At 13.8% G+C, this 23929-nt stretch overlaps 1 protein-coding gene across 1 annotated transcript; it reads right to left on the bottom strand.

Moving 5' to 3' along the window:
• Nucleotides 1-1522: 1522 nt before the first annotated feature.
• LOC726444 (ectonucleoside triphosphate diphosphohydrolase 5) lies at nt 1523-15905 on the bottom strand. The gene is made up of 6 exons (XM_026442770.1): nt 15884-15905; nt 14415-14588; nt 5851-5865; nt 4788-5216; nt 2329-2505; nt 1523-1682 (listed from the first exon to the last, which is right to left on the bottom strand). The coding sequence occupies exons 2-6, from the start codon at nt 14562-14564 to the stop codon at nt 1605-1607; spliced, it is 849 nt and encodes a 282-aa protein (XP_026298555.1). The 5' UTR covers nt 14565-14588; nt 15884-15905; the 3' UTR covers nt 1523-1604.
• Between the last annotated feature and the right edge of the window lie 8024 nt (nt 15906-23929).

Raw genomic sequence — 23929 nt, 5'->3', positions numbered from 1 at the left:
TATATTTTATTTAAAAAATTATATAATTGTAAAAAATTTGAGTAAATTAAAAATCATATGAAAAAATTAATTTTTTGATTGAATTAATTTTTATAGATATATTTCTATAAAAATTCTATAAAATTTCTATAAAATTATAATAAAATATTTTATTGATTATATACATTTAAATTATATATATAATATACTATATAAATAATTATATAAATTATATTTAAATAGTAATTGATTAATAATTATTACATTAATTTTCAATATTTTTTTTACGTAAATTTTTGGAATTATATATTTGAATATTGCAATTCATATTTACATAAATAAATTATGATCTTGACAATGAAAATTTATATTCTAATTCTTAGTAAAATTTGAATATCAGAAATAAAAATATAATACATTTTTATTCTTTCATCATGTTTTAATATAAAGATTATACATTTAAATTTTAACTATATTTTTTACAAATGTATTCATACAAATTTTTACTAAAAAATTTAAAATTATAATATTTTATAAAAAGAATATATTTTATGCAATTATGTATTATGCAATTAATTAACAATTAATAACTATATTAAAAATATTACATATACAAATTCATACAAATTTTCGCTGAATGATTGAAAATTATAATATTTTATTAAAATATTATATTATATAAAATATTATATTTTTGTGCAATTTATAGATTGTAAAATAATAAAATTATCGCACTTTTCTAGAAAAAAATTGATTTTCTTGAATACAAAATATATTTGATTATTGAAAAAATTTTATTCATTAATATATGTAAGATAATTTCTATTTTAAAAAATATTTTAATCATTTTTATAACTTTACTTTTTTCGTTTTATTCTAAAAATAATAAAAAAAATTTAATGTAATGATCTAGTAAAAAATAAAATTAAATAAGTTTTTAATTACTTTCAATATATAATAATATATTAATTATTTTTAATAAATTATGAAACTATAAAATTACATAATAAAACAGATAAAAAGTAAAATCTAATTTGAGCAATTTAAGAAATATAATCTAATCTATTATTTCAATTTAAAATAATTGTATTAAAAAGAAATGAAAAAGTAAAATTTATGTATAATTAATATTATTTGTTATGTATAAAAATTAATTTTTTTAACAGAAATTCTTAAAAAATTTATATATTTTTTTAAGATTTATTGTTTAATTAAATATTGTTATTAAAATTAAAATTATTATTTATCATAGTAAAAATAAATAATTTAATAAAATTTTTTAGAAGTTTATACATTCTATATTAGTATTGATTTGTATGTATATATATATATATATATATATAATATATATAAAATCTCTAGTTTATTTAAGATTTTCATTTCCTTTAAATACTGTTTGAAACAGAATGTTAAAAAAATAATAAAAAGTAATTAATATAATACATCATTAATCAGAAGCTTCAAATAATTCAACATATTATAACAAAAATAAAAGAACATAATTAATATTTTTATAATTAAAATAATAACATAGATAAAATAATTACATAGATAAAAAAATTTATTAAATTTTTTTAATCTTGTGTAAAAATATTTATAATTCCTTTTCCTATATTTTGGATGCGTTAAAGGCCATTTTGGATAATGTTGAATGCAGCCCCAAGAGCCCAACTTAATTCATGTCCATTGATCTTTTTATAAAGCTAATAAAAACAAATAATTATTACATGTCATTTTAATAGTCTATTGTATATAAACAAATTAATGTATTAATATTAATGTCATTTCAAATTAATAAAAAATTTAAAAATATTATCTCACATGATAAATTTTAATATCCTTAAAATTGTTTTCAAGAATTTTGAATATATTTGAACATACTTTTTTCTAAATAGACTATATATATAGTCTATTAGATTTAGTATATATATATTTATATACTAAAATATATAGAGAATGCGACATAAATCAAATTCTATAATATATTAATATATTTGTGGAACACTTTAGAAGATTGATATTAAGATTAGAGGCTAATATAGACTCAAAAATTTATTGAAGTTTATTTATTAAATTATAAGTTATTTATTAAGTTATAATCTAAATTTACATTTAATAAAATAAAGGAATAGAGTGTGATACAGTGTAATAGAGATAGAATAGTCTTATTTCGTGTCGCTTTGTCAAACATAAATTTCAATTATTTATAATTTAATAAATAAGTTTCAACTAATACTTTTTTAAACATAAACTTTTATATTTATTTTGATTCTTTAGAATCGATCCTCTAAAAGTATTTCATAAATATATTAAACTTTTATATCTACAATACTTAAATTGTATTCTTACATAAAGTTTTGTAGTAGGATCCAGACCAAATCCATCACGAAGAAGAATATAAATAAATGTTAAATCGAGACAAGTGAAAGGTTGCTCAGTATTTGGATAATCACAAGCATCCATTGCTTGTTTTAGAAATGCACTTACTTGGATAATTCCACCAGAAAAAGGATCAACAAGACTTACCTGAAATATCAATATGAAATAAAATTGTATCTAATTATAATTTTAATTTTCTATAAATTAATCAATTTTTATGAAGTTTATTATTTATATTTATTATCTTAATAAAATATCTTATCAATTTTATGAAATTAAAAAAAAATAAAATAAAATATATTGAATAATTTTTCATTTAATTCATAATAAGTTTATATTCATAGGACATCTTGATAAAATTTTATGAATTTTAAAAATAAAAAAAAATTAATAAGAAAATAAATAAGAAAAAACTATAGAAATATAAAAATTTATATACAAAACATAAAAATGTTAAGGCTTATTTATTAAATTATAAGTAATTCATGTTTTCGTTACATGAAAAAAGACGGAGATAGCGTAACGGAGATAGAACTATCATCTATGTATAAATTTAATCTAGCATAAAATTTAATTGCTTAATAAGTAAATTTCAATCGAACTTTATTTATTTTATATATTAATTTTTATTAAATTTATTTTAGTTTCAAAAATATCAATTTTCCAAAAATATCTTCTAAAATTAACTTTTTATTCCTATGAATATAAAACACGAACAAAAGTATAAAACATCATTATCAATATAAATTGCGACACAGAAAGTCACAAAATACTCAGTTGTCAATAATATCGAAGATATCGATTTAATAAAGTTGTTTCCGGAATATAGAATTATTTCACTCTATTCTATATATCTTTATATAATTAAAAATATTATATTGTAAATAATTATATTGTACAGAGAACGGAATAAAATATGTTTGTTCCATTTCGGTTTCGGAAATAATTCTAAATCAATATCTTCATTGGTAATCAATCTTTTCGAATATAGTTTACAATAATCATGGTGTGATTATAGCTATTAATTTCATAATAATATTAATATGTATATAATAAATTGCAGATGTTTGTTTATGTGATTATTTCATTTCATATTTTATTTTTATAATATTATAAGATAAGTATAAATTTACACTTCAATTATCTTATAAATTATTTATTGTATTATATAAAAAAATGTTTCATACAAAAATTACATAATATAAATAATTTGATATGATCTTTTTTGCAAGTAAATATAAAGATTTTATGAAGATTAATTTTTTTTGCACGAAATCACATACTTTTTAATATAATTTCTTAATATACTTAATCAATATACATTTATTATTATACATAGTTTTTAAAAATCAATTAAATTATATTCTGAATCGTTAGCAAATTATTAATTTACGAGATATTTTAATTTGAAAATAATATTTGGTAAAACGTACTGTATGAAAAAATTATATAAAATAGAATTTTTTGATTCATATTTTTCTTGTTTTATTAAAATCAATTTAAAATATTTTGTAAACTCATAATTTTTTATAATAAAAATTTTTATAGGAAACAAATCTATACATAATCTTATAAAGATATTTAAAAAATATCCACATAAAAAAAATGATAAATCAAATTATATTATACAATTTTTATATAATATAAATAATTTATAGTTTTTTAAGAAATAATTTATAGTTTCGCTTATATATGAAACATGAAATATGATTTAATGAAATATGAAACGCATATATATAATTACATTTTTTAAAAACTGCTTATTTTTATTTATAATTATAATTAAAATAGAAAAAATTTATTACTTTTAATTATTTAAAAATTATTTGATTTACATATTGTCTATACTAATTAATAATTAATCATAAAAGTTAATTATAATCTGCATTCAATGAAAAATAATATAAATTTCATTTAAAATCGATTATTTAAGTAATCCAATAGAAATATATAGATAATATATATAAAATAATAATATATATAAGATAATATATATAAATTTCTGATAATTTTATTATAAATAAAGAAAAAATATTTTTTGAAAATTTGAAGTTTTATATGACAATACATAATGCAATAATCTTATAAAGAAATAATTTTTTTGTTAATATATTTAAAATTCTAGAAAAAATTTAAAAAATTAGAAATATGTATGCATTTATTTACTTATAAAATAATGTAAAAATATATAATGCAATAATCTTTGCATTATATACAATTCTTGTATTATATATAAATCAAAAACTGTTATTGATCATATATTTTTGTTTATATTTTAAACATAAGTTCATGTTTGAATTTTCCGATTTTTTATATTAAAATGAAAATCATATATCATATAATGTATAATATTAACATAATGGTATCACACAACATTATTTTTAATTCAAAATAATAATTAATAATTATAATTTATATAATCTATTTACCTCGGTAGCACGATCAAAATAGTAAGAAAATGCGTAGATCTCATGATCTTTTAAGCCTTCTGGTTTATTTTTAATTTTGCCAACATATTTTTCAATAATTTTTAAACATTCTGAGAAATTGACAATTGGCCTATCTACTTCTCCACCAGCAAAGTTTTGTATTTTTACCAGTTTATGAGTTCCATTTACAGGTCCTTTAACGAGATAATTAAATCCGCCATAACTCCATTCCGTTGAAACTATGGGATTTATACATTCAGATCGTACTTCTATTTTATTTTTTGGGTTTATATTATCCAAGTTCAATCCATGTGTTAGAATCTCCTTCCTTGCTGCCATAAGACCCAAACCCAAGTAGCTATGCGTATAAACACTCATGTTATGATTGAAGATATTAACAGAGTATATATGTCCACCGAGTTTTTTTTCCTAAATAAATTTTAAATAAATTTTAATAATATATTTTTTATTATTAACAAAAAAATCATAAAAAAATTATAAAATCTATCATTTTATATTTTTTCTTAACTTATTATTTTTTTATTTTTATAAAAATATATCTTGTACAATAAATAAGCATATGCATGAAATTATTTTTTAAATATGTATATAAGATTAAAAAATGTCAATATCGATATAATATATTTTTAATTGAAATTATTGAAATATCTTTGAAGAAATTAAAAATAAAATGTTTTGATAAAAGTTGTTTGATATGAAGACAACATAATGAAATACAAATATTTTTTTATTTTTTTATAAAAATAATAGATAGCAGATTATAATTATTTATGATTATAATTTTTTAAATATTATTTTTTTATTAACAACATTTTAATATATTATACTATAATATTGAATACATATTAATATCCAATACAAAATATATTGTAGTTCCTTTTTATATAAATCTAATGAAATACCATATAATAATATTTTATATGTTTTATAAAAGATATCTCATTTTAAAATCATAAGATATTAGGGAATAAAAATTTATAGATTTTTTAATTTATATAGTTTATATAATTTTTATCTTTAACCATTTAAACTCTATACTTACAATTAGTCCATGCTGCTATTATGAATCAGATTATAAATTTATTAATAAAATTTCTTTTCCATGAAATTATTACATACTAATAGTTACCAATAATTAATAGAAATAATAAATCTAATTTTTATTAGATAGAAAATTTTTAAAATAATATAAATTATTTTAGATTAGATTTATCAAAATTTTTAATGTTTTGGAACAGTAAAAACAATACGCACGAAATAGTATTATTTTTAAATCTTTTTATGAAAATCATTGTCTTATAAAAGAATTCATTATTAGTCAAGTATGATAAAAACAAAAATTGAAACTGAAAAAAAAAATCCTAATTTTTGTATTTAAAGAATATTCAAATTTAAAAAATTTAAGATAAAATCATCCAGTAGAATTCTATTATTTTCTTATTATATTATATTTTATTATATATTATTATATATTATATTCATGAATCTATTTTGAATATTATTTATCTCATATCTTTTAATTTTAGTGGCAAACTAATTCATTCCTACAAAAAATATTTTCATTATTTATCATTATTTACTGAATAAGAACTGCATTATTTATAATTCTTTGAAATATCCACATAGCAAATTCAATATTGAATCAAATAGTTTTATTGTAATTATTGTAATTGCATTTAATTTACTTACTTCGTTATTGTCAGATATAGTAAAAAATTCTTGTTTTTTTCTCATAATATATTTTCAATATTTTTAAACAATATATTATTTTTAATTATTGTCAGCTTCATTTTATTGAAATATCAATCATTAAATTTTTCAGAAAATATATCTATAGATAAATATCTATTAAAAGAATTTTTTTTAATAATTAATAATAATTAATAATTTTATTTAACTATTTAATTAAAATTATTCCTCAAATATTTTTTTCAAAATCAAAATAATGTTTTCGAAAAAAAATGTTAATAATTCAATTATTGTGAACAGTTTATAAACTATATATTTATTATTATATTATTTATTATATGTTTCCGAAAATATGTTTTTTAAAAACATAATTGAAAATTTATTCTTATGTATGAAAATTTTTTCATAGATAAGAAATGTTTCTAAGATTTGATTTGATTTCCAAAAAAGACATAGAGAATATAGCTAAATAATATAATTAAATAGAATAAACAAAATTAATTTAAAAAATTTTTTTAAATTAATTATTATACAATATAGTATAGTATAGTTTGCAACCTTATTTTTTTAAACTGTTCATGTATCTAATTACAATAATTATTCAACTTTTAATATATTTAATTTTCTTATAAACACAACTCTAATCAATAAAATAATTATTTATAATTATTATAATACTATCATAATAAATTTTTCAACACATAATACAAATTTATTGTTTTAAATATATATTATTTATATATTTATTTTAAATTTATATTAAATAATTTATATTTTAAATTTTGAATCGAATAATTAAATAATTCAATTGTATTATACAACTTTATTGTTTAATATCTGTCTATATATTATGTATGTAACAATAATTATTCAAATTGTTTTAATCTATTTTCTTGTAAACATAATTTTAACAATAAAATAAATTATCATTCATACCCTATATAATAAAATATAAATGATGAATTTTTCACATAATTATATTATATAATATTATATAATATTTTATTTTTGTTATTTTTAAATATTCAATCAAATTTTGAATCAATCGATTCAACTACTGATTGTAAATGAATTCAAAAAGACATCTAATTAATAATTAAAACAATTAATAATTGAAACAATAAAAATAATTGAAACAAATAAGAGAAACTGAGATGGTCAAGAGAAATGATTGAATAGGATCGTAAATACCATGTCTAATCATCCGTTAATGTTATGTAATTACTAATTGGATCATTTGACACATTTCACATTTTTCAAATTAAAAATTATTTTAAGAATATAATATAAGAAACTCGTCTGAATATTACATTAGTTAATATGAAATTAGAAATATAAAGTGTTGTATATAAAAATTGTGACTTTTTTTTATTGAAAAAATATTTGATTTAATTTGATTTAATGATTAAAAGTAGATTAATTTTTGTTTAATATATTTTCTTGTAAGATTATCAAAAATTCATAAAAAATTATGGCGTTATACCATCCTATATATAAATATATGTATAGTTAAATATATAAATATAAAAATATATAAATATATAAAAATATGTAATTATAGCTTTATATAATATAATTTGATAGATAGTATTTAATTACAATAATATTTAAAAAATTGATCGATTGCTAATATTCATTATTAATAAAAATTATGTAAATGAAAAATAATACAAGTCAAATGACATAAAGACATATATTTCTTATGATTTGCTATTCATTATTAAAAAAAATAACATAAATAGAAAATAATGCAAGTTAAAGAACATAAAAAACATCTTCTTATGATTTGCATTGATTTTTATGTCGTTCTTTTATTTTGAAATTATTAACAATTAATTGAATAAGAGAATATATAAAGATTAACTTTTTCAAAGAAAAGATTAATAAAATGAAATGTGTAACTTGATTTTTCAAACATTAAAATAATAATACTTTTTAATAATAAAGTTTTTTATAACATTTATAAAAATATTAAAAATGAAATGACATCAAAACGATATTTCAGTAAAAAAAAATTCTGATGATAAATTACATTTAACTTCACAAGAAAAGAATAATATACTATATGTTAAAATTGACAAAAATATAAAAAAAAATTATTTTCTATATTTACTATTTTAAATATAATAAATATAATAAAAATATTTTGTATCTATTTATCTCTTATAAAATGATAGATAATTATATAAATAATTCTAAATAAATTTTTAAAATTAGGTTTACATTTAACAAACAAAAATATATGAAAAATCTTTTCAAATAAAAAAAAATTCATTAATCTGCTTTTTCAGATGTTATCATGTTATACATTTTCCACATAAATGAATAAAATTTGAAAAAAATATTAAATATTAAATGATTTTTCTGTATATTATTAAAAAAGAGATATTTTATATGTACATAGAATTTGTTTGTAAAATAAATTAATCTCATTAATCTTAAGAAATATAATATAGAAATCATAGAATATATTATCATTTTGTGGAAGGACATAAGTTAGAATATATATAAATAATCTACATTTCAACAAAGAAACAAATAAGAAATGCATTAATTAATATATGTAAGACTGTATTAATTTATTATTTTCCGTATATATTTTAAAATGAGATATTAATTACTAAAAAAATAATATAAATTATACTAATTACATTTTTATAATACTAATTATAATTATAATTTATGATACTAATTAAATTTTTATATGTTGAAATTAAGTTTGGTTTACTAATGATTATTAATCTTACTTCTTAATAATTATCCTATCTCCCTAAAAAATAGGTAAATCAATATTGAATAATATTTAAACATATAATTTTTGATATAATAATTTTATAATATTAAATATATTTTTTTCAAATATGTTATCAAAATATTCAAAAATAAATAAAAAATTGTATACTCATCAAAATTAAATTTAAATAAATTTTTTAAAATATTTCCATTAAAAATTATTAAAGATAATGAACATATTTTGACAACATCTTTCAATCATTGATAAGATATGTTTTTTTCATAAGAATCATTTTATTTATACATATTTTTTAGCCTCATTATATACAGAATAGTTAATATATTCTGTGAAACATCATCGATTTTATAAAAGATTTTATAAAAATGAAAACAAATATAAAAATATAAAAATAAGACTTACAAAAATAAAATTAAGATTTATTTGTTAGATTATAAGCAACTGAACTTTTAATAAATGTATTAAATAAACATGAAAATAAAATAGCTTTTTTTCGTTTGACTTTATTTTCATCTCCGACTTTAATTAATTTTAATAAACTTAAATAACTTATATAATTTAATAAATAAACTTGAATCAACATTTATTTTATATCAATTCTTATATTTGTTTTGATTTCTAAAGTTTAAAAATAGTCTAATAGATATCTCACAAATATTAACATCTTATATATATATATAGTGAGAGGAAAAATATCAATATCGATCACTTAAAAAAATACCTTTTTTAAAATTGAATCAGATTTAAATTTTTTCGGAATGTTAAAATGATTAGTCTATTAGATAATATATAAATAATATATATAATAATAATATATAAAAAATTTTTTTTAGAATTTGCTATTGATTAAAATTATGAAAAAATTATTAAAATTATGATTTTTATTTTTACTTGAATCTATAATGAAAATTTAAAACATATCTTTTCTAAATTTAGGAAAGTTATATACGTAAAAAGTTGCACGTATATACATGCATAAAGTTTTATCAAAATTAATTGATACAAAATTAATAAATAAAAAAACAAATATTATATATAAGATATACAAATTTTGAGATTTATTATAACTATAAATCGAAAGTCTAAAAAAACTGCGAATTTGTTTTTTCATTTTTAGTAAAAGTTATCATATTAAATTATAATAAACATCTTTCCAGCTTTCGAATTCTAATACTGAATCACAATTAAAATTGAAATATTTTAAATATTATAAAATATTAATATAATTAATATTTAATATATATTATATAATTTTATATATTTTTATTATATAATTAATATAATTTTCTAAATTAATATAAATTTTTCGATTAATTTTATAAAAAAAAATTATAAAATTATTAAATATTTTATAAAAAATATTTAGATAAATCGTGAAAAATTCGATAAAAATATCGATAAAAATTATGCATTTAAAAAAATTTAAATCTTTTCACTATTCAGCCAAATAAAAAAAATTTTTTGTATGATAGATTATCCCTTTGTATCAAACGACTTTTATTAAAACATTTTTTTAATCATTTTAATCTCTAAGATATTTAACCATATTTAATTAAACGAAACATTTTGTTATTATTTTCTATGATCTTCTTATTAATTTTTAACTTACAATGAATTTAAATTAATATCATAATATTTAGATATCATAATTTACAAGATTAATGTTTTACATATTTGTTCATTGTAATTGAATTAATTGTTTTCTAATATATTAAAATATGCATTATATTTAACGGAAATATAAATTTTATTTATTTAATATATATAGTTTTTTTGCATAATAATATATTTGTAGTGATGAACGATAAATGAAATAATAATGAAATATTGTATCAAAAAATTATTCGAAGAAAATTTTTCAAATTTATTTCAATAGCAATTTTATAAAAGTTATATAATAGTTAAATAATGTGTTTAATATTCTTCCTTTTATATATTTATAAACAATTTAACATATTAAAAATTATTTTTTATTGATAATGGATTCTATATTTTATTTCTATTTTAGATGAATTTTTGATTTTCTTTCAATACATATTTTTTTTCTTTTTTTTTATATATTAGTAATTTAATTTATTGTATAAGAATATTTATGCAACTTCACAAAATCTTTTATTTTAATGTGATAATATATATTTGCAATGTATCCATTTATTCTTATAAATTAAAATTGCATTTTTTTTTGTAATGTTCAAAGAATATATATAAATAGAGAATATTTATGAAAAATATTTTTTATTTTTTAGATATCTATATATATTATATATACATATATGTTATAAAAGTATTGTAAAAATATCAGAATAGAATATATAACTATGAAAATTTGAAGATATAATTAAGAAAAATCAAAAATAAAAAATTTTTTGATTTTAATATATATTAAATACGAAAAATCTGTTAATTTATTTTTTGAAAATTAAAAAATAAAGAAAGAATAAAGAAAAATACAATTTGCGAAAATATTGCAAATATGTTATCAAATTAAGATAAGAATTTTGTATAATCGTATAACTACTTTTATACATATTATAATAAATTGAATTCGAATATAAAAAACAATAATATGTATTAAAAAAAAATAATATTACTTAAAATAACAATAAAACATGAAATCCATTATCAACAAAAGATAATTTTCAATATATTAATCTGTTTAAAACGTTTCATAAAAAAAGGGACTATTAAATACAATATTAAATTTTTAAAAAAATTATTATTTAAATTAATATAAATTTTTTAAGTATTCGAATATTTTTTCGATATTAAATTTTGCCATTATTTTATTCAACACTTATTATATAAAAATTATGTCCATTAAATAAATAAAATTTATGCGTATAATACTTAATATTTCCACTAATTATGAATAGTTTAATATATTAAAAAGAAATAGATTTATTAAATTACAATATCGATTATTTTAATTACATTAATTACAATAAATTACAATCGATTAATTTAATTCCAATAAAAATGTGTGTATATATATATATATACACATAGAATAATAATTTCTTGCAAATCGCAATGTCTGAATATTAATTTAAGTCATTGAAAATATTTCATTGCCATGAAACTTTTTAATAAATTAAAAAATTCAAATATATTTTTAAAAAATTTACGCGAATAATTAAATTTTTAATAATTCGCGAAAATATTCGAAATATTATTTTAAATATTTATGTTATCCGAAAATTCTGATTTGAATAAATTTATATATATATATATATAGAATACATAAAAAATAAGTATATATAATCATGATTAATATAGTGTGATTTTACATTTTATATACTATATATGTAATTGGATTGATAAAGATTTGTTAAAAAAAATTTGTCGCAAAATTAATCTTGATCTTAAAATTCAAGATCAAATTTCTTTTTTATTCGTAGCGATTATGAATCGAAAGTAAAAATAATTGAATACGGAAATAAAATAGTAAAAATGTTTGCAAAACGAATTTATTAGAGATACTCCAGTTACAATCAATCTCTTTTTAAATATATCTAGTTTTTCTTTTCTTTGATTTTCGCTTCATTGTTTATCAGCAGAAAAAAAAGAAAGAATACTGTCATGGCTTATTAATATTATCGTGTAGTACTTTGGATTTTTTCCAATAATTATTTGGCATTTAATCCCAATATTGTAATATGTAATATCTACATGCTGTAATGTTATTTTTCTTGATTGATTAAAGAATTATAAATGGATTTTAAACAAATAATATGAATATATTATTGAATTTATGTTATTGAATATAACAATGAATTATAAATAAAATGAATTCGAAAATTAAACTGAAAATTTAATTCTTTTTTTTTTTACAAAAGAATGATTGAATTGCAAATCCTGATTCTTTTGAAACTTTTTATTCTTGCGATAAGTAGAATATGATACAAAAAAAAATTGTTTTTGAATTTCGTGTTCAAGATTATTTTTGCGCACACTTTTATTTACATATCTTCATTGATTTAGAAATAAAATTAAAATCATACTATAATGCTTTTTACATTTATTTTTTTATATATTCTTATATATATGAAATGTAATAGATTAGACATAGAACATTATTTTTTGTTAATAATTCTTTTTAATCAGTTAAAATCAATCTTCAAAATTTTACTATCTCTGGTATTTTAAATACAATTTTTTTTATAACAGATTAAGAAGATAAATTCTGAACTACCATAAAATTTTTTATTTAACCTCACTTAGTAGAATTATATTTAAAAAATAAAAAATTATTTTATATTTCAATTTCCTTAATATTGTGCTAAAAAAAAAATTACCGTATTTTATATATATATATAATTCATTATGCTAATAGTAAATATACATAAATTTGCATGAAATTTTAAAAATGTATATAAAATACTTATTTTTATTTTTTTAATATATTTCTAAGAGAATTCTATCTTTTTAAAAAAATATTGCATTATTTTTTTTTCATTTTTTAATTAGAATTATTTAGAGTTACAATTGGTTTTTATAATTCCATTCTCATTTTATTTGCTAATAATATTTAAATAATATTTTTAATAATATTTCAATAATTGTTCTGATATACATATTTTCCTAAAAGTAGTTGTGAATGTTCAATTTAGCAACATTTCATTTTAGCAAATTTTTTTTTAGATATCTAAAATACTTTCAAATGATTTCAATTATAATTGAATTATAAAATACAATACACAAGAACTTATTGTTTTTCTTGTCTCTTTCAATTTTTTGAATAATATTAAAATATACTAGATATATATAATTTCAATAATTTTACTATTTATTATTTTAATAATAATATTAATATTTTGTTTTAACAACATTCTTAAAGAAATTTTTGTTTCCTATATCCTAAACATAAAATAAAAATTCATATTTTCTATCACTATATATATTAATATTTTTTCTTGTCAGCTAACAAATTTATTTTTTATTTTATTTTATTAGACTTGATTTTAATTAAGAATATTTTGTTTCTATTTAAATAGTATATAAAGATTATTATTATTATTATATTTTTATTTTAAATTAATTTAATTAATTAATATTAAATTAATTTAATATTATAATATTAATTTAATTTTAAAATATTAATATTAAAATTATATTAAAATTTTAAAAATTTTTTAAATAAATAAATATTATTTATTTAACTATACCTGCATAGCATTAGGTGAAAAAGTCACTTGTGTTGAACCTCCACCGAGATCTAATGCAGCAACTGTATTACTAGGATTATGTGTGTTAAAACGTTCCAGTAGAAAATTTACAGTGAACCAAGAAAATATACCTTCATCTGTCCCATCCATTATAGAAATTGAATTTTTAGATATCTAGAATATATATAATATATGTGTATATATGTGTATGTATGTGTGTATATATATATATATAAAATAAATATCTATTTATAAATAACAAAAAAGCATTTTTTTATCTCATATTTAGATTTTTAAATTTTAATAATAGAAAACATATATAAAACTATTTATATATATATATATATATATATTCAGCCTGAAATAGTGCATAATTTTGAAACACTTTTGATAATGTAAAAAAAAAAATAAAAAATTTGATCTATTTTAAGTTAATTATAAATTACAATCTTAAAATCTTAAAGAAAAAATGCTTCTTTATATAAAAAAATCAAGATCACTTTAAAAATTATAATATATTTTTGATTTCATAGCTGATGACTAAAATAATGATGATAATATGATCTTTAAATGATCTTTAGATTTTAATTTTAAATTCATAAATTTTAAATATGTAAAATTTAATTTAATAAAAATATTATAATATGATTTAATAAATATTATATAATAAATATATAATATTAGATCAAATATTTATAATAATATTTGTATTGTTTATATGTATTATAATTTTTTAAATTATTCAAAATTATTCAAAATTATCTATTACAATGTTTTATTAAATCAATTTTCATATACTATTTATATACTATTCATATACTATTCATGTACTATTTATGTGTACTATTCATATACTATTCATAAAATCAATATTAACATCAATATTAACAAAATCAATATTATATAGTATATCTAATAGTATATATATATGATATATAGATGATATATAATAGTATATATATATATATATATATATATATACTATTATGAATCAATGAATTTAATTATTCATGAAGTGAAGATTATCTGAAGATCATAATATTATATTATTTAAAATAAATTTGATTTTTTGTAGAAAAAATATTTTTTGAAATTTTAAATAATAATTTGTAACTGTTTCAAAATAACTACAAATTTTATTTGAAATATATTTTTTTAAATTATCAGAATTGTTTTAAAAATCATACATTTCGTTGAATGTCTTGTATAAAATATCGAATTATTTTTTCGAAATTATATAGTACTTAAAAAAAAATTTTTTTAAATATATAAAGAATATTATAATATTATATATACAATATTATTTACACATTTAATATTTAATAAAAATTATGATAATATTATAATATCATTATATTTCTATTATAATATTATATATTATATTATATACATACTATTTTAAGCTTTACAAATGAAATAGCTAATTTCTCTAATACAAAGTTCATGCAATATACTGATCTATTACATACACCATCTAGTTCATCCTCAGGAAGAAAAATGTGTGCAATCCTACTAAAGAGAATAGAAAGAATATTTTATCACTGAGAAACATATTTTAAAATAAAAAAACTATAATAAAATGAAAATAAGAATTAAATTATTAACAATAATAAATATGAATTTTAATAACATTTATAATATAATATGCAATTTTAAATATAATATTGAAAAATTATATTAATAATAATAATTTTGAAATAATATATTGAATATAAATAATAAATATAATATAAAGATATAATATAAAATATTAATAAATTAATAAATGAATTATAAAATTTAATTATGATTTTAATATAAATTTATGAATATTTATTAATTGTATAATATTATTTGAAATTAATATTAATTAATATAATTAATATGAATATAATATAATATGAATATAATATAATATAAATTATTAATATAATATAATATAATATGAATATAATATAATATGAATATAATATAATATGAATATAATATAATATGAATATAATATAATATGAAATATAAATATATATATTATGTATATAATATGAATATAATATAATATGAAATTATTATAATATAATATGAATATAATATAATTGAATATAATATAATATGAATATAATATAATATGAATATAATATAATATGAATATAATATAATATGAATATAATATAATATAATAAATATAATATGAATATAATATAATATGAAAATATAATATAATATGAATATAATATAATATGAAATATATAATATGAATATAATATAATATGAATATAATATAATATGAATATAAATAATATGAATATAATATAATATGAATATAATATAATATGAATAATAATATAATATGAATATAATATAATATGAATATAATATAATATGAATATAATATAATATGAATATAATATAATATAATAAAATAATATAATATAATATAATATAATATAATATGAATATAATTGATATAATATATTGAATATATAATATGATATAGATATAATATGAATATAATATAATATGAATATAATATAATATGAATATAATATAATATGAATATAAATATAATATGAATATAATATAATATGAATATAATATAATTATGAATATAATATAATATGAATATAAATATAATTTATGAATATAATATATATGAATATAATATAATATGAATATAATATAATATGAATATAATATAATATGAATAAATTAATATGAATATAATATAATATGAATATAATATATATGAAATATAATATAATATGAATATATAATATGAATATAATATAATATGAAATATATAATATATGAAATAAATTATAATATGAATATAATATAAATATGAATATAATAATAATATGAATATAATATATAATGATATATATAATATGAATATAAATAATATGAATATAATATAATATGAATATAATATATTATATAATATAAATGAATAAATATAATATGAATATAAATAATAATATGAATATAATATAATATAATATATATAATATGAATATAATAATATGAATATAATAATAATATGAATATAATATAATATGAATATAATATATATGAATATAATATAAATATGAATATAATATAATATAATATAATATAATATAATATATATAATATATAGATATAAATATAATATGAATATAATATAATATGAATATAATTAATATGAATATAATATATGAATATAATATAATATGAAATAAATATGAATATAATATAATATGAATATAATATAATATGAATATAATATAATATGAATATAATAATATGAATATAATATAATATGAATATAATATAATATGAATATAATATAATATGAATATAATATAATATGATATAATATAATATGAATATAATATAATATAATATGAATAATAAATATGAATATAATATAATATGAATATAATATAATATGAATATATATAATTGAATATAATATAATATGAATATAATATAATATGAATATAATATAATATGAATATAATATAATATGAATATAATATAATATGAATATATAATATGAATATAATATAATATGAATATAATATAATATGAATATAATATAATATGAATATAATATAATATGAATATAATATAATATGAATATAATATTAATATAAAAAATGAATATAATATAATATGAATATAATATAATATGAATATAATATAATATGAATATAATATAATATGAATATAATATAATATGAATATAATATATATGAATATAATATAATATGAATATAATATAATATAAAAAAAATATAATATAATATGAATATAATATAATATGAATATAATATAATATGAATATAATATAATATGAATATAATATAATATGAATATAATATAATATGAATATAATATAATATGAAAAAATATATAATAATATAATATGAATATAATATAATATGAATATAATATAATATGAATATAATATATGATATAATATATATGAATAAATATAATATGAATATAATATAATATGAAAATATAATATGAATATGAATAAATATAATATGAATATAATAATATGAATATAATATAATATGAATATAATATAATATGAATATAATATAATATGAATATAATATAATATGAATATAATATAATATGAATATAATATAATATGAATATAATATAATATGAATATAATATAATATGAATATAATATAATATGAATATAATATAATATGAATATAATATAATATGAATATAATATAATATGAATATAATATAATATGAATATAATATAATATGAATATAATATAATATGAATATAATATAATATGAATATATATAATATGAATATATATAATATGAATATAATATAATATGAAATATAATATAATATGAATATAATATAATATGAATATAATATAATATGAATATAATATAATATGAATATAATATAATATGAATATAATATAATATGAATATAATATAATATGAATATAATATATATGAATATAATATAATATGAATATAATATAATATGAATATAATATAATATGAATATAATATAATATGAATATAATATAATATGAATATAATATAATATGAATATAAATATAATATGAATATAATATAATATGAATATAATATAATATGAATATAATATAATATGAATATAATATAATATGAATATAATATAATATGAATATAATATAATATGAATATAATATAATATGAATATAATATAATATGAATATAATATAATATGAATATAATATAATATGAATATAATATAATATGAATATAATATAATATGAATATAATATAATATGAATATAATATAATATGAATATAATATAATATGAATATAATATAATATGAATATAATATAATATGAATATAATATAATATGAATATAATATAATATGAATATAATATAATAAATATAATATAATATAATATGAATATAATATAATATGAATATAATATAATATGAATATAATATAATATGAATATAATATAATATGAATATAATATAATATGAATATAATATAATATGAATATAATATAATATGAATATAATATAATATGAATATAATATAATATGAATATAATATATATGAATATAATATAATATGAATATAATATAATATGAATATATATAATATGAATATAATAATATAATGAATATAATATAATATGAATATAATATAATATGAATATAATATAATATGAATTATAATATAATAATATAATAAATATAAAAATATAATATGAATATAATATAATATGAATATAATATAATATGAATATAATATAATATGAATATAATAAAATAATATAATATATGAATATAATATAATATGAATATAATATAATATGAATATAATATAATATGAATATAATATAATATGAATATAATATAATATGAATATAATATAATATAATATAATAAATATAATATAATATAATATGAATATAATATAATATAATATAATATGAATATAATATAATATGAATATAATATAATATGAATATAATATAATATGAATATAATATAATATGAATATAATATAATATGAATATAAATATAATTATGAATATAATATAATATGAATATAATATAATATGAATATAATATAATATGAATATAATATAATATAATATAATATGAATATAATATAATATGAATATAATATAATATGAAATATAATATAATATGAATATAATATAATATGAATATAATATAATATGAATATAATATAATATGAATATAATATAATATGAATATAATATAATATGAATATAATATAATATGAATATAATATAATATGAATATAATATAATATGAATATAATATAATATGAATATAATATAATATGAATATAATATAATATGAATATAATATAATATGAATATAATATAATATGAATATAATATAATATGAATATAATATAATATGAATATAATATAATATAATATAATATAATATAATATAATATAATATATATAATAATATATAATATACTTTTATTATAAAAAAATCTTACTACAAATTAAATATTTATGTATTTCGAAGAAATTTATTATATCAAAATATTATAGTGGAATATAAATAATCTTAATGCACAATTTGGATTTTAACGAAAATTATTCATTAATTATGATTAAATATATTATATATGATATAATATATAATATATTATTTATAAGAAACAAATTTAAGAAAAAATAAATGATTCAATATAAAAATTATTTTTGTAGTCAATATAAAATATTACATTCAAAAATAAATCGAATATTATAATTACAAATAATAAAATCATAATTTATATAAAACAAAAATTATCCTATTTTGAAATAATAACATTTACAATCAATCTTGAAGTAGTTGTACCTTCATTTATTATTCTCTATTTTTTTGCTTTATTTCAAAAAAAATATATATTTATATAAATTAATATATCAACTAAACAAAAAAGTGAATTAATCAATTTCACATAGCAACTTTAAATTTTTATTTTGATGAAAGAATAAATGATTATATATTATGGAAATTCAATTCCAAAGAAAAAATGATCAAAAATATAATAATTAAATCCGAACTTATTAAATATCATTGAATCGACATATTTTATGGTATATTTTATAATATATAAAGGTTTCTAATCCAATTAATCTGGTTTTATCTGGTTTTTGTAATGTTAAATTAAAATTTACGATTTCTTAGAATCAATAATATCTCTTAGAATTATAAAATAATAATCACTTCATCCTATCATTTGATTTTTATTATATTTTTTTATTTATCGAAATAATAGAAAGAAATTCAAATGTTAAAATGGAACTTTAAGAAAAAAAAATTAGATAACTATCGTAATATAATAAGACAAAATATTCTACTATTAAAAATCTTCAACAAGAGAAATTCTAAAAGAGTTGATTATTGAAGAATTTTTGATACAATCAAGATTGTAAAAATAACATGATATAAACATATGACTTCAATGTCTATGCTATATTTATAATAATTTTTATACGCTTTTAAAAAAATATATTTTATTGTTATTATATATGTTATTATTTATATGTAAATAATATTAATTATAAATATTAATTTTAAATATATAATTAATATATAATTAATTATGATGAATGAAAATAATTTATATTTAGATTGTAGAAGAAGTTTATAGTAACAACAAATGCCTTGGACCACTAGCATCAGAAATGCTTCATTCTCTTATGGAAATATTGCAAACTAATACTATTATCAATATTGTAGATTACACGCCGTCTGAGGTGCGTATTTTTATATTAAACATAATTATTAAAAGGAAATTTCATAATTAATTAATCGTCAAATGTGTATATATGTATATATTTATTTTTTAGCTTTTTCTACTTTAAAAATAGAACTTATATTTTATATTTTATTATACATATTCTTCTATACTATATTTATACATATTATATTATATCTTTTTAATATATCTATTTTATATTTCATTTTCTCTATTTTTGTACAGATATTTCAAGATACTGTGACTTTTTTCACTTTTTTCAGTATTTTTGCATTTTCATTCAATTATTATTCATTATTTTCTTGACATTTGATTTTTTTTCTATCTATATTTTCTGGCTGTTATCTTTCTTTTAACTAAATATTCTAATATATATATATCTAATAAATTTATAATTATTAAAAATTATTAATAATATCTAATTATTAATGATATATAATATTTAAAATAAATTTTGATTTTAATTTTATTGTATTATATATTTGAGTTAAAATTTCTTTATTTCTTCTTTTCAATATTGTATGTATATTTTTGTTTTTTTGTTCCATTTATAATATTTTTTTTCTTAATTAAATTCATTTCTTCTTAGGTTTTCCATTACGTTTCTCATTCTTTTTATTAATATTCTTTCTTTTTTTATATATTTTTTCACATATTTTTTTTAATTTCTTGTTTTCCTCCTCGAATTTTTTTGTTTTTTTCTTATTCTCATTTTTAATTTTTCTTTCTTTATTTCTTCTAATAGCATTTTAAGCCTATTTTTCAAGCCTATACATATATATTTAATTAATATATTTAATTCCATTATATATTTCCATCCAAAGATCTTTACACTGATTAAACTGATAAACTGCTTAATATAAACATAATGATTGAATATTTTATTTCTAAAATCATTATTGAATATTCTTTTTTTAGTAATCTAAACTTTTATTATTAAAATATTTCCTCTTCTTATTCTTTCTTTTTTTTTACATGTTCTTTTATATTTTTAAAATTATAAATTCTTTTGAAATTTAAAATTTGTATATATAATTATAAATATTTTATCTATTGATTTTCTTACCCGTTTCTATTTTTTTCTTTCTTTCTTTTTCTTTTTTTTCTGAATATCGTTTTTAATTTTTTTATATTAGATTTAAAATTTTTTTTTTCAAGAATCTGCTTAACTTTTTTATAATATTTTCATTATATTCTTCTGTTTTATTGATATCAAAAGTGCTAGATTCGTATATATATACAATTATAATTTTTTTTTATTTTTCAATTTTTTTAATCCTCCCACTTTCTTTTTGAATAATTTTTTATTGATATAAATTGACAAAAAGGAGCTTAAAATATATTTTTTAACTCACTTTTCTAATGTTTTCTTACATTTTCTTTTTGTTTTTTGCAAGTTTCTATTATTTTAAATCTTCCATCTTTTTTTATATTTCATTTTTCTTATATTTAAAATATATAATGAAAAATAATATTACATTATAATCAATAACATAGTAATCGCATAGTATTAATAATCTATTGATTTATACATTTTGCCAAAAAGTTGTCATATATAAGAAAAAATAACTGTATTTTTTAAAGGTTCTTAATTAATATGAAATTTGAGATGATAGAAATGGATTTTAATGTTAGATAAAAACTGAGTAATAGTTAATAGTTTTTGAAATATTATCTACAAAAAATTTTCGATTACATTGAATTATTGAAAGCTATATATACAGATATTATTAATATATATTATTAATGATATTATAATATATATGATATTATTATTAATAATTACGTATCTAATCAATAATTTTCACTATAGTAATTATTATTATTGAATATTAAATAATTGATGACTATTATTATATTGAGCTATTTCGACTTCAATATCAATAAAATGTTTCATCTAAATCCATTTGTTTTCAACTCGAAATTACTTGTTTTAAGAAATAATAATTATTGTTACTTTAGTATGTTTCAAATATAAACAATATTGTAATTTTATATTGAATTAGATTAGAATTTAAAAACGGATCTTGTCTAAGAATATTTATATTATTATAGAAATTATAATTAAATAAATTATAACTAGGAACAAATGTATATTTCAGTTCGATATTATAAATATAAATAAATATATTCTTATATATTTTTTGTTAATAATTTTTTAATATAAAATATGCGATGATTAAAATTTTTTGGAAATTATTTAAAAGAGTATCTTTAATAATATATATAATAATATAAAATATATATAATAATAATAATATATCT

The sequence above is a fragment of the Apis mellifera genome, linkage group LG9, assembly GCF_003254395.2.
Source record: "Apis mellifera strain DH4 linkage group LG9, Amel_HAv3.1, whole genome shotgun sequence".
Lineage (NCBI taxonomy): Eukaryota > Metazoa > Arthropoda > Insecta > Hymenoptera > Apidae > Apis > Apis mellifera.
The sequence above is the reverse complement of the archived record's forward strand: the minus strand, read 5'-3'. Positions and strand labels throughout refer to the sequence as shown.